The following is a 16,317-nucleotide window of genomic DNA, read 5'->3' as shown; positions in this document are numbered from 1 at the left end:
GTTAATCATAAACTCTGCAGAGGAACTCAGTTTTAGGGGGACTCAGTTTCAGCACTATTCCTGTTGATACTTAATCTTCTTCACATCTCAGAGAAAAATAAAGAAAATATGTGAGATTCTGATATCTTTTTTTTCTAATTACAATAGTTTGGAATCAAATGATATTTTTTCATTTGAGATGAGAATGTTAATGAGAATTTATTCCTGGCTGTGATTATATTGAATTTGAATGTTTCTTTTTAGGAACTAATAAATTACTAAGAACTACTTCCTCTCTGTGTTTTAGGTTTTGACAACAATTCGTTCAGGGCACCGAGCAAATATATTTAGTGCAAAGTTCTTACCATGCACAAATGATAAGCAGATTGTATCCTGCTCTGGAGATGGAGTAATATTTTATACCAATGTTGAGCAAGATGCAGAAACCAACAGACAATGCCAATTTACGTGCCATTATGGAACTACCTATGAGGTACAGTATTACTGTGATTTATCTATATGACATATTTGTGTTTGTTTTGTATAGGTGTGTATGTATGTGTAGATAGATATGTGTATGTACATATGTGAAGATTTGTGTGTATGTACACATTCATGCATAAATAGGTAAAGATATTATTGACAATATCTAGATTTCAGTATTTGAGAAAATGTATCTTGATAGGCTTGTGAATAAAGTTAAAGAATAAGATGTGAGTAATAGTAATGGGGTTTGTAATTCCTTGAGCAACTATACTCTAAGCAAACAGATATCAGCCTTTATAGATGCTTCTTTATTGTGCTATAGGGCTCTATACTAGGCTTTAACTTCGTAACCACTTTCTCACTGTTTTGCATAAAGTCACTACCGGCATGCTTATCAAACGTTCAGGTCAGAAGGGACGCTAGTACAGTAGACAAAAGAATCCGATTCCTAAAGGATATTAATAAACTGAAGCCCTAAACTGAATTAAATGAGGTGAAATGAATCTGAGACTCAATTATACTGCTTTGGTTCAGAAAAATTGCCTACTCTTCAGAATGCTCCTTTATAATTTTGTCATTTCATTTCTTTGTATCAGATGATTCATTGTTTTCCTATATTCTTTTAACCTGGTATATCTTTTTCCATTACTTGAATTTCAGTTCTTCTGTACCCTTATTTTATGATGTGTACTTATAAAAATAGTATTCTATAGCTGGATTTTTTTTTCTTATCCGTTTCTCACAAATTTGGCTTTTAACTGGAGATTTCAGTCAATTTATGTTTATTGTGAGTGCTGATATATTTGGATCTATTTTTATATCTTATTATAAGTTTTCTATTTGAAAAAATTTTCCCCTATTAATTTCTCCCTCCTCTTTTTGCCTTCATTTTGAATTGCTTGAAGGTTTTGCATTTGGCCCATTTTGTTTCCGCTATTTGCAAGGAAGATGGACATTCATGTTTTACAAGAGTAATTAACAAAGTATAAAGTCAATAAATAACTTTGCCCTTCTCCTGAATGTACACCTTAGCACATTATAATCTCTTCATCCCTTGTCTAATTTTATATAGATATAAGTTTTATGTTGTTCAGAATGTAGTTATATTCTGTTTTTCCCCTCATGAATTAAAATATTATCATTGTTTTATCAGTTAGTGTTTGTTTAGATTTACCGACATATTTACCAATACCTTTGGCTCTTCTGTTACGGATTTTCTATGTGGGGTCATTTTGTACCTGGTAAAGTACAGTCTTTACCAGTTCGTCTAGGTGAGAGTTTGTTGATCTAAAACAGTTTTAGTTTCCTATTTTCCTTTCCTTTCTTTCATTCACTTCTTCCCTTTTCATCCTTTTCCAGAAAATATCTTTTTCATGTCAGTTCTTCAAAGGTAGTTTTACTAGGTACACACTTATAGTTTGACAGTTATTTTGTTTCAGGTGATATTCCACTGTATTCTGCCCTTACTTTTAAAATTGAGAAGTCAGTCTAATTGTGGTTCCTTTGTAGTTAACTTATCTCTCTTCCTTGACTACAGGTAATTCTGTTTTTCTTCACTGTTTTTATTTCTTCTTAATTAATGTCACAACAGTGTATCAAGGTATGGATTTGCTTTTTATTTTTCATACTTGGAATTTATGTTCTTGATCTTAGAAACTGGAATCTTGAAAAATGAGGGAAATTTGTAGTTAGTAAGTCTTTGATTATTCTCTACCATTCTCTGTATTTTTTTTGTCCTTTACCTTTTATTTTTTTAATTAATTGATTAATTAATTGATTAATTTTTTCACACACACACATTGTATTTTATTTTTACAAGAGATAAATAAACTGACACCAAGCATTGTAAATACATGACCACAACAAAAGCAACGATTGCAATTACCAAACACGAAACACACTCATACTATGTCATAAGATTGACATTCAGTCCAGTAATCCTCCACTGTAACAGCTCCTTTACTTTGCAGTGAGAATTGATTTGTATATTTTTTACCTCTGAGTCCTTGTGGGATATTTTTTTTTATTCAAACAGAAAGTCACAAAAATTATAATCATCCTCATCAGTTCACTCAGTCCCATGTAATTATTTTTTTTTATCTTGATGTTTTGTTAGCACTTGTATGAATTCATCAGTTTTCCATTAGAGTTCTGAAAATGCTTATTCATTCAGTTCAGCAGTATAGTCAGTTACCAGAAACCTGTACTTGTCAGAGTCTTTTCCATGAATTCCTTGAAGATGAAAGCCTTTTATAGGAACATTTTTGCAAAAGCATCAGAGTACACCCAGAACTGTCTGTAAATGACAAAAGACTTAAAAAATGACCATGGTTAAAGATTTGATGAAAGTTCATAATAATGCAATTGACAAGGAAATTTAGTTATTTCTGAGACATACATTTTAAAGTAATAACTAGAATTATGACTTATACAATTATACCAGAACATATAAGATTTTTAGAAATTTCTTGTAATGTCTGAAACATTTATATTAACATATTTCCATACAAATAACCCAAAGAAAGTTTAGTATTAGTTGTTTTTTGTTTGTTTGTTTGTTTTTTTATACTGCAGGTTCTTATTAGTCATCAGTTTTATACACATCACGGTATACATGTCAATCCCAATCGCCCAATTCAGCACACCACCATCCCCACCCCACAGCGGTTTTCCCCCCTTGGTGTCCATACATTTGTTCTCTACATCTGTGTCTCAACTTCTGCCCTGCAAACCGGGTCATCTGTACCATTTTTCTAGGTTCTGCATACATGCGTTAATAAACAATATTTGTTTTTCTCATTCTGACTTACTTCACTCTGTATGACAGTCTCTAGATCCATCCACGTCTCAACAAATGACTCAATTTCGTTCCATTTTATGGCTGAGTAATATTCCATTGTATATATGTACCACATCTTCTTTATCCGTTTGTCTGTTGACGGGCATTTAGGTTGCTTCCATTACCTGACTGTTGTAAATAGTGCTGCAGTGAACATTGGGGTGCATGTGTCTTTTTGAATTATGGTTTTCTCTGGGTATATGCCCAGTAGTGGGATTGCTGGGACATATGTATGGTAATTCTATTTTTAGTTTTTTAAGGAACCTCCATACTGTTCTCCATAGTGGCTGTATCAATTTACATTCCCACCAGCAGTGCAAGAGGATTCCCTTTTCTCCACACCCTCTCCAGCATTTGTTGTTTGTAGATTTTCTGATGATGCCCATTCTAACTGGTGTGAGGTGATACCTCATTGTAGTTTTGATTTACATTTCTCAAATAATTAGTGATGTTGAGCAGCTGTCCATGTGCTTCTTGGCCATCTGTATGTCTTCTTTGAGAAATGTCTATTTAGGTCTTTTGCGCATTTTTGCATTGGGTTGTTTGTTTCTTTAATATTGAGCTGCATGAGCTGTTTATATATTTTGGAGGTTAATCCTTTGCTGTTTCGTTTGCAAATATTTTCTCCCATTCTGAGGGTTGTCTTTTCGTCTTGTTTATGGTTTCCTTTGCTGTGCAAAAGCTTTGAAGTTTCATTAGGTCCCATTTGTTTATTTTTGGTTTTATTTCCATTAATCTAGGAGGTGGATCAAAAAATATCTTGCTGTGATTTATGACAAAGAGTGTTCTTCCTATGTTTTCCTCTAAGTTTTATAGTGTCCGGTCTTCCATTTAGGTCTCAAATCCATTTTGAGTTTATTTTTGTGTATGGTGTTAGGGAGTGTTCTAATTTCATTCTTTTACATGTAGCTGTCCAGTTTTACCAGCACCACTTATTGAAGAGACTGTCTTTTCTCCATTATATATCCTTGCCTCCTTTGTCATAGATTAGTTGACCATACATGTGTGGGTTTATCTCTGGGCTTTCTATCTTGTTCCATTGATCTATGTTTCTGTTTTTTGTGCCAGTACCATATTGTGTTGATGACTATAGCTTTGTAGTATAGTCTGAAGTCAGGGAGTCTGATTCCTCCAGCTCCATTTTTTCCCTCAAGACTGCTTTGGCTATTCAGGGTCTTTTGTGTCTCCATACAAATTTTAAGATGATTTGTTCTAGTTCTGTAAAAAAATGCCATTGGTAATTTGATAGGGATTGCATTCAATCTGTAGATTGCTTTGGGTAATATAGTCATTTTCACAATATTGATGCTTCCAATCTAAGAACATGGTATATCTCTCCATCTGTTGGTATCTTTGATTTCTTTCATCAGTGTCTTATAGTTTTCTGCATACAGGTCTTTTGTCTACCTAGGTAGGTTTATTCCTAGGTATTTTATTCTTTTTGTTGCAATGGTAAATGGGAGTGTTTCCATAATTTCTCTTTCAGATTTTTCATCATTAGTGTATAGGAATACAAGAGATTTCTGTGCATTAGTTTTGTATCCTGCAACTTTACCAAATTCATTGATTAGCTCTAATAGTTTTCTGGTGGCATCTTTAGGATTCTTTATGTATAGTATCATGTCATCTGCAAACAGTGACAGTTTGACTTCTTCTTTTCCAATTTGTATTCCTTTTATTTCTTTTTCTTCTCTGATTGCCGTGACTAGGACTTCCAAAACTATGTTGAATAGTAGTGGTGAGAGTGGACATCCTTGTCTCATTCCTGATCTTAGAGGAAATGCTTTCAGTTTTTCACCATTGAGAATGATGTTTGCTGTGGATTTGTTGTATATGGCCTTTAGTATGTTGAGGTAGGTTCCCTCTCTGCCCACTTTCTGGAGAGTTTTTATCATAAATGGATGTTGAATTTTGTCAAAAGCTTTTTCTACATCTATTGAGATGATCATATGGTTTTTATTCTTCAGTTTGTTAATATGGTGTATCACATTGATTGATTTGCATATATTGAAGAATCCTTGCATCCCTGGGATAAATCCCACTTGATCATAGTGTATGATCCTTTTATGTGTTGCTGGATTCTGTTTGCTAGTATTTTGTTGAGGATTTTTGCATCTCTCTTCATCAGTGATATTGGTCTGTAATTTTCTTTTTTTGTGGTATCTTTGTCTGGTTTTGGTATCAGGGTGATGGTGGCCTCATAGAATGAGTTTGGGAGTGTTCCTTCTTCTGCAATTTTTGGGAAGAGTTTGAGAAGGATGGGTGTTAGCTCTTCTCTAAATGTTTGATAGAATTCACCTGTGAAGCCATCTGGTCCTGGAATTTTGTTTGTTGGAAAATTTTTAATCACACTTTCAATTTCATTCCTTGTGGTTGTTCTGTTCATGTTTTCTGTTTTTTCCTGGTTCAGTCTTGGAAGGTTATACCTTTCTACGAATTTTTCTATTTCTTCCACATTGTCCATTTTATTGGCATAGAGTTGTTGTAGTAGTCTCTTAGGATGCTTTGTATTTCTTCGGTGTCTGTTGTAACTTCTTCTTTTTCATTTCTAATTTTATTGATTTGAGTTCTCTCCCTCTTTTTCTTGATGAGTTTGGCTAATGCTTTATCAATTTTGTTTATCTTCTTAAAGAACCAGCTTTTAGTTTTATTGATCTTTGCTATTGTTTTCTTTGTTTTTATTTCATTTATTTCTGCTCTGATCTTGATGATTTCTTTCCTTCTGCTAATTTTGGGTTTTGTTAGTTCTTCTTTCTCTTCTAGTTCCTTTAGGTATAAGGTTAGATTGTTTACTTGAGATTTTTCTTGTTTCTTGAGGTAGGCTTGTATAGCTATAAACTTCCCTCTTAGAACTGCTTTTGCTGCATCCCATAGGTTTTGGATCATTGTTTTCATTGTCATTTGTCTCTAGGTATTTTTTGATTTCCTCTTTGATTTCTTCAGTGATCTCTTGGTTTTTTAGTAGCCTATTGTTTAGCCTCCATGTGTTTGTGTTTTTTACGTTTTTTCCCTGTATTTCATTTCTAATCTCATAGCGTTGTGGTCAGAAAAGATGCTTGATATGTTTTCAATTTCCTTAAATTTACTGCGGCTTGATTTGTGACCCAAGATGTGATCTATCCTGGAGAATGTTCTGTGCGTGCTGGAGAAGAAAGTGTAATCTGCTTTTTATGGACGGAATGTCCTATAAATATCAATTAAATGTATCTGGTCTATTGTGTCATTTAAAGCGTCTGTTTCATTATTTATGTTCATTTTGGATGATCTGTCCATTGGTGTGAGTGAGGTGTTAAAGTCCCCCAGTATTACTGTGTTACTGTCGATTTCCTCTTTTATGGCTGTTAGCAGTTGCCTTATGTATTGTGGTTCTCCTATGTTGGGTGTATATATATTTATAATTGTTATATCTGCTTCTTGGATTGATCCCTTGATCATTATGTAGTGTCCTTCCTTGTCTCTTGTAACATTCTTTATTTTAAAGTCTATTTTATCTGATAAGAGTATAGCTACTCCAGCTTTCTTTTGATTTCATTTGGCATGGAATATCTTTTTCCATCCCATCACTTTTAGTCTGTATGTGTCCCTAGGTCTGAAGTGGGTCTCTTGTAGACAGCATATATATGGGTCTTGTTTTTGTATCCATTCAACAAGCATGTGTCTTTTGGTTGGAGCATTTAATCCATTCACATTTAAGGTAATTATTGATATGTATGTTCCTTTGTCCATTTTCTTAATTGTTTTGGGTTTGTTTTTGTAGGTCCTTTTCTTCTCTTGTGTTTCCCACTTAGAGAAGTTCCTTTAGCATTTTTTGTAGAGCTGGTTTGGTGGTGCTAAATTCTCTTAGCTTTTGCTTGTCTGTAAAGCTTTTGATTTCTCCATCGAATCTGAATGAGATCCTTGCTGGGTAGAGTAATCTTGGTTGTAGGTTTTTCCCTTTCATCACTTTAAGTATGTCATGCCACTCCCTTCTGTCTTGTGGCATTTCTACTGAGAAATCAGCTATTAACCTTACGGGAGTTCCCTTGTATATTATTTGTTGTTTTTCCCTTGCTGATTTCAGTAATTTATCTTTAATTTTTGCCAATTTTATTACTATGTGTCTCGATGTGTTCCTCCTTGGGTTTACCCTGTTTGGGACTTGCTGTGCTTCCTGGACTTAGGTGGCTATTTCCTTTCCCATGTTAGGGAAGTTTTCGACTATAATCTCTTCAAATATTTTCTCGGGTCCTTTCTCTGTCTCTTTTCCTTCTGGGACCCATATAATGCGAATGTTGTTGCATTTAATGTTGTCCCAGAGGTCTCTTAGGCTGCCTTCATTTCTTTTCATTCTTTTTTCTTTATTCTGTTCCACAGCAGTGTATTCCACCTTTCTGTCTTCCAGGTCACTCATCCATTATTCTGCCTCAGTTATTCTGCTATTGATTCCTTCTAGTGTAGTTTTCATTTCAGTTATTGTAGTGTTTATCTGTTTGTTCTTTAATTCTTCTAGGTCTTTGTTAAACATTTCTTGCATATTCCGGATCTTTGCCTCCATTCTTTTTGCGAGGTCCTGGATCATCTTCACTGTCATTATTCTGACAGTGACACTGTCATTATTCCTTTTTCTGGAAGGTTGCCTATCTCCACTTCATTTAGTTGTTTTTCTGGGGTTTTATCTTGTTCTTTCATCTGGTACATAGCCCTCTGCCTTTTCATCTTGTCTATCTTTCTGTGAATGTGGTTTTTGTTCCACAGGCTGCAGTGTTGTAGTTCTTCTTGCTTCTGCTGTCTGCCCTCTGGTGGATGAGGCTATCTAAGAGCCTTGTGTAAGTTTCCTGATGGGAGGGACTGGTGGTGGGTAGAGCTGACTGTTGCTCTGGTGGGCAGAGCTCAGTAAATCTTTAATCCACTTGACTGCTGATGGGTGGGGCTGGGTTCCCTCCCTGTTGGTTGTTTGGCCTGAGGAAACCCAACACTGGAGCCTACCCTGGCTCCTTGGTGGGGCTAATGACAGACTCTGGGAAGGCTCACGCCAAGAAGTACTTCCCAGAACTCCTGCTGCTAGACAAGTGTCCTTGTCCCCATGGTAGCCACAGCCACCCGCTGCCTCTGCAGGAGACCCTCCAACACTAGCAGGTAGGTCTGGTTCAGTCTCCCCTGGGGTCAGTGCTCCTTCCCCTGGGTCCCGATATGCACACTACTTTGTGTGTGCCCTCCAAGTTTGGGGTCTCTGTTTCCCCCAGTCCTGTTGAAGTCCTGCTGTCAATTCCCACTAGGCTTCAAAGGCTGATTCTCTAGGAATTCCTCCTCCGATTGCTGGACCCACAGGTTGGGAAGTCTGACGTGGGGCTCAGAACCTTCACTCCAGTGGGTGGACTTCTGTGGTATAAGTGTTCTCCAGTGTGTGAATCACCCACCCACCAGTTATGGGATTTGATTTTACTCTGATTGCACCCCTCCTACTGTCTCATTGTGCCTTCTTCTTTTTTGGTGTATTGGTGGGTATCTTCTTTGGTGTGTTCCAGTGTCTTCCTGTCGATGATTTGATTTTACTCTGATTGCACCCCTCCTACTGTCTCATTGTGCCTTCTTCTTCTTTGGTGTGTTGGTGGGTATCTTTTTTGGTGTGTTCCAGTGTCTTCCTGTCGATGATTGTCCAGCAGCTAGTTGTGATTCTGGTGTTCTTGCCAGAGGGAGTGAGAGCACGTCCTTCTACTCCACCATCTTGGTTCCTCCACCTGAAGTTGTACTTTCTTTACCTTTTAATTCAGCTAGATTGAGGTTCTTTCCCTTGCCTTAGTGTTGTCTGAGGAACTCTATCTGAAAGCCCGTTTCTTAGGAAGCAAATATTTTAATATTTGTTTTGTGTCAGGTATCTGAGGCAGATCTCCTAGCCTCCTCTCTGTATTCCTTTATTCTGGAATTCTGATGAGATACATGTTAAAACCTTCTTATTCTATCTACCATTAAAATTGTTTTTTTCCATTGATGTATAAAACATGTAGGTAAAGTACATAAACACTAAGCATATAGCTCAGTAAAATATCACAAAGTGAATCTGTACATGTAACAACCACAAAGATCAAGAAATATAAGGCATTGGGACTTCCCTGGTGGCGTAGTGGATAACTCCGTGCTCCCAATGCAGGGGGCCTGGGTTCAGTCCCTGGTCAGGGTACTAGATCTCACATGCATGCTGCAACTAAGCGTTCACATGCCACAACTAAGGAGCCCACATGCCGCAACTAAAGAGGTTACCTGCTGCAACTAAGGAGCCCTGGAACCGCAACCAGGGAGCCTGCCTACTGCAACTAAGATCCTGTGCAACCAATAAATAAATAAATAAATATTTAAAAAAAGAAAAAGAAATATAAGGCATGAAGTTTCCCAGAAGCCCCTTTATCCTGACTTCCAACACCTCATTTTTCTAACCACCTTAGTTTTTCTGTTTTTGAACATTATATAAATGAAGTCATATTAAATGGTCTTCTGTTTCTTTTTGTTTTTGAATTTGATGTCTTTTGCTGAACAAAATCTTATCTTACATTTGTGAAATTCATCCATGTTGGGTACAAGTATAATATGTTCATTTTCATTGCTTTTTAGTATTCCATCGTGTGAATAAACCACAGCTGATTGATCTGTTCTGCTGTTGATGAAAATTTTAAATTTGATTTCCAGTTTGGAGAACATTCCTTTACATGACTTTCAGTATATTTATGTTTAGAGGTAAACTTGTTCGGTCACAGGGTACGTATTTGTTTATTTTAGAGATAATGCCAAATAGTTTTCCAAAGTGTAACAGCTTTCATTCCCACCAATGGCATATAAGAATTCCTATTGCTCCTCATCTTCACCAACAATTGGTATTGTTAATTTCTAATTTTGACAGGTTCTTGTGGTTTAAAATGCCTTTTTCTGTTGATACTTCTGAGGTTGAGCATCTCTTCATATGTTTATTGGTTATTTGGATGTACTGTCTTGTCAAGTGCCTATTCAGATTTCTTTCCTAATCTTTCTATTGGGTTGTCCATTTTATTTCATTATTATTGTTGATTTATAGAAATTTCTTATATCTTCTGCATATGAAGCTATCTCTTCCACTCTGTGGTTGTATTTTCACCCTCCTGATGGTGTCTTGTGATGAGTAGAAGTTCTCAGTGTTGTCTAATGCATTGGTCTTTTCCTTTATTGTTAGCGCTTTCTGCATCCTGCTGAAAAAAACTTTTCTTCAGCCGCATAGCACAGGGAGATCAGCTCAGCACAGGGAGATCAGCTCGGTGCTTTGTGACCACCTAGAGGAGTGGGATAGGGAGGGTGGGAGGGAGGGAGATGCAAGAGGGAAGAGATATGGGGACATATGTATATGTATAACTGATTCACTTTGTTTTAAAGCAGAAACTAACACACCATTGTAAAGCAATTATACTCTATTAAATAAAGATGTCAAAAAAATCTTATATGAAGGTTATGGAGGCATTCTTCTGTTTTCTCTTTTAGAAAGTTTATTGTTTTGTCTTTTCCATTTAAATCTTTTTTTTTTTTTTTGCGGTACTTGGCCTCTCACTGTTGTGGCCTCTCCCGTTGCGGAGCACAGGCTCCGGACGCGCAGGCTCAGCGGCCATGGCTCACGGGCCCAGCCACTCCGCGGTATGTGGGACCTTCCCAGACCGGGGCACGAACCCGTGTCCCCTGCATCGGCAGGCGGACTCAACCACTGTGCCACCAGGGAAGCCCTCCATTTAAATCTTATAATTCACCTGGATTTGATTTTTCTGCTAATATGAAGTAGGAGTTTATTTTTTTCTCCCCTATGGATCTTTTTTGTATAAACATAATTTACTTCTTAGAAAATTAAATCAGAATTGCAAACAGCACATAAACAAAAGAGGCAGCCTATATAAGGATGTTTTAACAGTATATAACCTTTTGCCAAAGGTTTTTTTTGCTGAATATCTATACACTGTGATTGGAATATAGTTTTTTGTTCAAAACTAAAACTTTGCGTCCATTGAACAGTTCTCCTCTTCCCCCTTATCCCAGCATCTGACAACTACCGTTCTACTTTCTGTTTCTAAGAGTTTGATAAGTTTAAATACCTCACAGAAGTAGAATCATGCAGAAATTGTCATTTTGTGACTGGCTTATTTTAGTTAGCACAGTGTCCTCAAGTTTCATCTGTATTGTAGCATATGACAGGATTTCCTTCTTTGTTAAGGCTTAATAGTATTCCATTGTATATATATACCATATTTTCTTTACTTGTTTACCCATCAATGATCATTTGGGATGCTTCTACCTCTTAGCTGTTGTGAATAATGCTGTAATGAACACAGGAGTGTACAAATATCTCTTCAAGGTTCTGTTTTCAATTCTTTTAGATATATATACACAGAAGTGGGATTGCTGGATCATATGATTATTCTATTTTTAGTTTTCTGAGGAATTTCCATACTTTTCTCCATAGCAGCTGTACCATTTTCCATTCCCAATAAAAGTGCACAGAGGTTGCAATTTCTCCACATCCTTGTCAACACTTGTTATTTTCTTTTTTTTTAAAAATAGTGGCCATTCTAACGTGTGAAGAGATAGCTAAATGAGGTTTTTATTTGCTTCCTTAATTAGTGATGTTGAGTTAGCTCTTTTTGTGTATGTTGGTCATTTGTATATCTTTGGAAAAATGTCTATTCAAGTACTTTGCCCATTTTTTAATTGGATTGCTTTATTGTTGAATTGAAGAGGTTCTATATATATGTATATACACACATATATATATATACACACACATATATATACACACACATATATATATGTTATTTAGGTACCTGCGTCTGGGTCTGATCTTAGTTGCAGCATGCGGGATCTTTCGTTGGGCATGAAGGTTCCTCATTGTGGTGCACGGGCTTTTCTCTGATTGTGGTGTGTGGGCTCCAGAGAGCACAGGTTCATTAGTTGCAGCACACGGGCTCTCTAGTTGTGGCGTGCGGGCTCCAGAGTGCATGGGGTCTGTAGTTGTGGCATGTGGGCTGTGTAGTTGCAGCGCGTGGGCTCTTTAGCTGTGGCACGCGGGCTCCAGAGTGTGTGGGCTTAGTAGTTTCGATGTGTGGGCTTAGTTGCCCCATGGCAGGTGGGACCTTAGTTCCCTGACCAGAGATTGAACCTGCGTCCCCTGCATTGCAAGACAGATTCTTAACCACTGGACCACCAGGGAAGTCCCTCTTTATATATTTTGGCTATTAATCCCTTATAAGATGCAGTGTGCATTTTCTCCCATTCTGTTGATTCTCTTTTCACTCTGATGATTGTTTCCTTTGCTGTGTAGAAGTTTTTAAGTTTGATATTGTCTATTTTCACTTTTGTTGCCTGAGCTTTTGGTGTCATATCCAAGAAATCATTGCCAAATCTAAAGTCATGAAGTGTTTCCCCAGGGTTTTTTTCTAGGAGTTTTATAGTTTTAAGTATTACATTAAAATGTCTTTAATACATGTAAATTTTTGTATGTGGTGTAAATAAGGGTCCAACTTCCTTCTTCCTTCCTTACTTCCTTCAAAACTGGACATGTGAATATCCAGTTTTCTCAATACCATTTGTTGAAGGGACTATTCTTTCCCTATTGTGTAGCCTTGGCACCTTTCTCAAAGATCATGTGACCACATATGTGAGGGTTTATTTATTCCTGGGTTCTCTACTCTGTTCCATTGGTCTGTAGGTCTGTCATAATGTTTTAAATGTAGTAACTTTGTAATACGCTTTGAAATCAGCAAGTGTGAGGCCTCCAGCTTTGTTTTGCTTTCTGAAGATTGTTGTGGCTGTTTTGTGTCCTTTGAGATTCCATATGAATTTTAGGGTTTTTTTTTTGATTCTGTAAAAATGTCCTTGGAATTTTGATAGAAATTGCATTAAATATAGGTCACATTGTGTAATATGGACATTTTAACAATATTTAGTCTTCCAGTCCATGAACACAGAACATCTTTCCATTTATTTGTGTCTTCTATAATTTCTTTCAGCATTGTTTTGTAGTTTTCAGTGTACAGATCTTTCACCTCCTTGAATAAGTTTATTCCCAAGTATTTTATTTTTTTGATACTGTTGTAAATGGGTTGTTTTCTTAATTTCATTTTCAGATTGTTTATTGTTACTGTATATAAATACAGCTGATTTTTAAGTGTTGATTTTATAACTGCAACTTTGCTGTATTCATTTATTCTAATAGTTTTGTTGCAGAAACTTTAGAGTTTTCTATGTATAAGATCAGGTTATCTGCAAATAGAGATAATTTTACTTCTTCCTTTCCAATTTTGATGTCTTTTATTTCTTTTTTCTTGCCTTAATGCTGTAGCTTGAACTTCTAATACTATATTGAATAGAAGTGATGAGAGTGGGTATCTTTGCCTTGTTCTTGATCTTAGAGGGAAAGCTTTTGGTTTTTCACCATTGAATATATTAGCTATGAGGTTCTCATATATGGTCTTTATTATGTTGAGGTAATTTCCTTCCATTCCTAGTTTGTTGAGTGTTTTTTATCATGAAAGTGTGTTGTATTTTGTCAAATGCTTTTTCTATATTAGTTGAGATGATCATATGGTTTTTGTCCTTCATTTTGATAATGAGATGAATTACTTTGATTGATTTGTGTATGTTGAACCATCCTTGCATTTCAGAAGTAAATCTGACTTAGACTATTAGTGTGTTATTGTTTTGGGTTTTTTTTTCTTTTTAGCATTTTGCTGAGGATTTTTATATCAGTATTCATCAGGAATACAGGTTTGTAGTCTTACTTTCTTTTGTTTATTTATTTTTTTATTATTTTTTTGCGGTATGCGGGCCTCTCACTGCTGGCCTCTTCCGTTGCGGAGCACAGGCTCCGGACGCGCAGGCTCAGCGGCCATGGCTCACGGGCCCAGCCGCTGCGCGGCATTTGGGATCTTCCCGGACCGGGGCATGAACCCGTGTCCCCTGCATCAGCAGGCGGACTCTCAACCACTGCGCCACCAGGGAAGCCCTTGATGTAAATTTTTTAATGTAAGTGGTGTTGTCAAGCCATCTGGTTCTGGGCTTTCCTTTCTTTGGATGTTTTTGGTTACTGATTCAGTCTCCTTACTGTAGTGTAGCTTTGTTCAGTTTATCTGTATCTATCTATCTGTCTAATCTATTATTTAGTCTTGGTAAGTTGTATATTTCTAAAAATTTATTCATTTTTTCTAGGTCATTCCATCTGTTGTTGTATTCATAGTAGTCTCTTAGAATCCTTTTTATTTCTGTGGTATAAGTTGTAATGTCTCCTCTTTCATTTCTGATTTTTGCTGAGTCATTTTGTTTTTTTTTCTTGTTAGTCTAGGTGAGGGTTTGTTGATTTTGATACTCTTTTGAGAAGAACTTAATTTCATTTATACTTTTTTCTATTCTTCATATCCTTTATATCTGCTTAATCTTTATTATTTCCTTCATCTATTAACTTTAGCTTTAGTTTGTTGTTCTTTTTTTAGTTCTTTGAGGTGTAAAGTTAGGTTGTTGATTTGAGATCTTTCTTCTTTTTTAATGTAGATATTTATTACTATAAACTTCCCACTTAGTACTGTACCATTTACATTTAAAGTAGTTACTTATAGGGAACTACTCACTATTGCCATTAAAAATTTTTTTCTGTGTGTCCTGCAAATATTTGGTCACTCTTTTCCTCTCTTTCTGCTTTCCACTGTGTTTTATTGATTTTCTTTTTTCTTTAGTAATGACATGCTTTAATTCCTTCCTTGTTTTTTTTGGCATCTTTTATAGGTTTTTTTCATTGTGTTTACCATGAGGATTACATAAAACATAGTTATAACAATCTATCTTGAACTGATAACAACTTAAATTACATACAAAAATACTATTCCTTTACATCCTTGCCCCACTTTGTTCAGTGTCATAAACTATGTCTTTTTATATTTTATATTCACTAACATAGTGTTATAATAATTTTTAATGCTTTTATTTCTTAAATTCTATACTCAAAAGTGATTTATGTACCACCATTACTGTATTACAGATTTTTGTATTTGTATATTTACCTTTACCACAAAATCTTTATATTTTTATATGCTGTGTGTTGCTGTCTAGCTTCTTTGATTTCAACTTGAAGGACTTCCTTTAGCAGTTCTTGTAATGCAGGTCTTTGTGGTGATAACCTTTCTTAGTTTTTCTTTATCTGGGAACGTCTTTATTTCTCCTTCAGTTTTAAAGGACAGTTCTGGTGGATATATAGTATTCTTGGTTTGCAGGTTTTTTCTTTCAGTACTTTGAATGTATTATCCCACTTCCCTCTGGCTGGTAATGTTTCTGCTGAGAAATCCACTGATCTAATGGGAGCTTCTTTGTATGTAATGATTCACATTTCTCTTGCTGCTTTCAAGATTAAGTCACTTTTGACTAGCTGTTTATAGTATGTCTTGATTTGAGCCTCTTTGGGCCCATCCTAGTTGGAGTCCTCTGAGTCTCTTGAATCTGGATGTTCATTTTCTTTCTCAGATTTGGGAAGTTTTCGGCCATTATTTTTTTCAGATAAGCTCTCTACCCACTCCCCTTTCTCCATCTGGAACTCCTATAACGGGAATATTGGTCATCTTGGTGATATCCTATAAGTCCCTTAGGCTTTTTCACTTCATTCCTTTTCTTTGTTCCTCTGACTAGATAATTTCAAATGGCTTATCTTTGACTTTGCTGATTCTTTTTTCTGCTTGATTCAGCCTGCTGTTGATCGGCCTCTAGTGAATTTTTAAATTTAGTTACTATATTTTTCAGCTCGATAATTTTTGTTTTGCTATTTTTCTGGTTTCTTTCTCATTGGTAATATTCTCGTTTTGTTTATGCATTGTTTTCCTGATTTTGTTTAGCTGTCTATTTGTATTCTCTTGTAGCGCACTGAATTTCTTTATGACCATTACTTTCAATTCTTTTTTAGGTAATTCATATGTCTCCCTTTTATTAGGGTCAGTTTCTGGAGATTTACTTTGTTCGTTTGTTTGAGCCATGTTTTCCTGTTTCTTCATGTG

General features: G+C 36.0%; 1 protein-coding gene across 10 annotated transcripts in view; it reads left to right on the top strand.

The window, feature by feature from the left end:
* Window positions 1–16,317, top strand: part of DCAF6 (DDB1 and CUL4 associated factor 6) — a 179,938-nt gene that overhangs the window by 55,435 nt on the left and 108,186 nt on the right. For all 10 annotated transcript variants that reach the window (XM_033428015.2, XM_049715486.1, XM_049715488.1 and 7 more), the window contains one exon: window positions 287–472. Coding sequence is in view for 8 of the 10 variants with exons in the window: in XM_049715486.1 (XP_049571443.1) it covers window positions 287–472 (186 nt within the window). In the remaining 2 variants the exon portion in view is untranslated. The remainder of the gene's footprint in view (window positions 1–286; window positions 473–16,317) is intronic.

Source organism: Orcinus orca, chromosome 1 (genome assembly GCF_937001465.1).
Source record: "Orcinus orca chromosome 1, mOrcOrc1.1, whole genome shotgun sequence".
In the NCBI taxonomy this organism is placed as follows: domain Eukaryota; kingdom Metazoa; phylum Chordata; class Mammalia; order Artiodactyla; family Delphinidae; genus Orcinus; species Orcinus orca.
The sequence above is the reverse complement of the archived record's forward strand: the minus strand, read 5'-3'. Positions and strand labels throughout refer to the sequence as shown.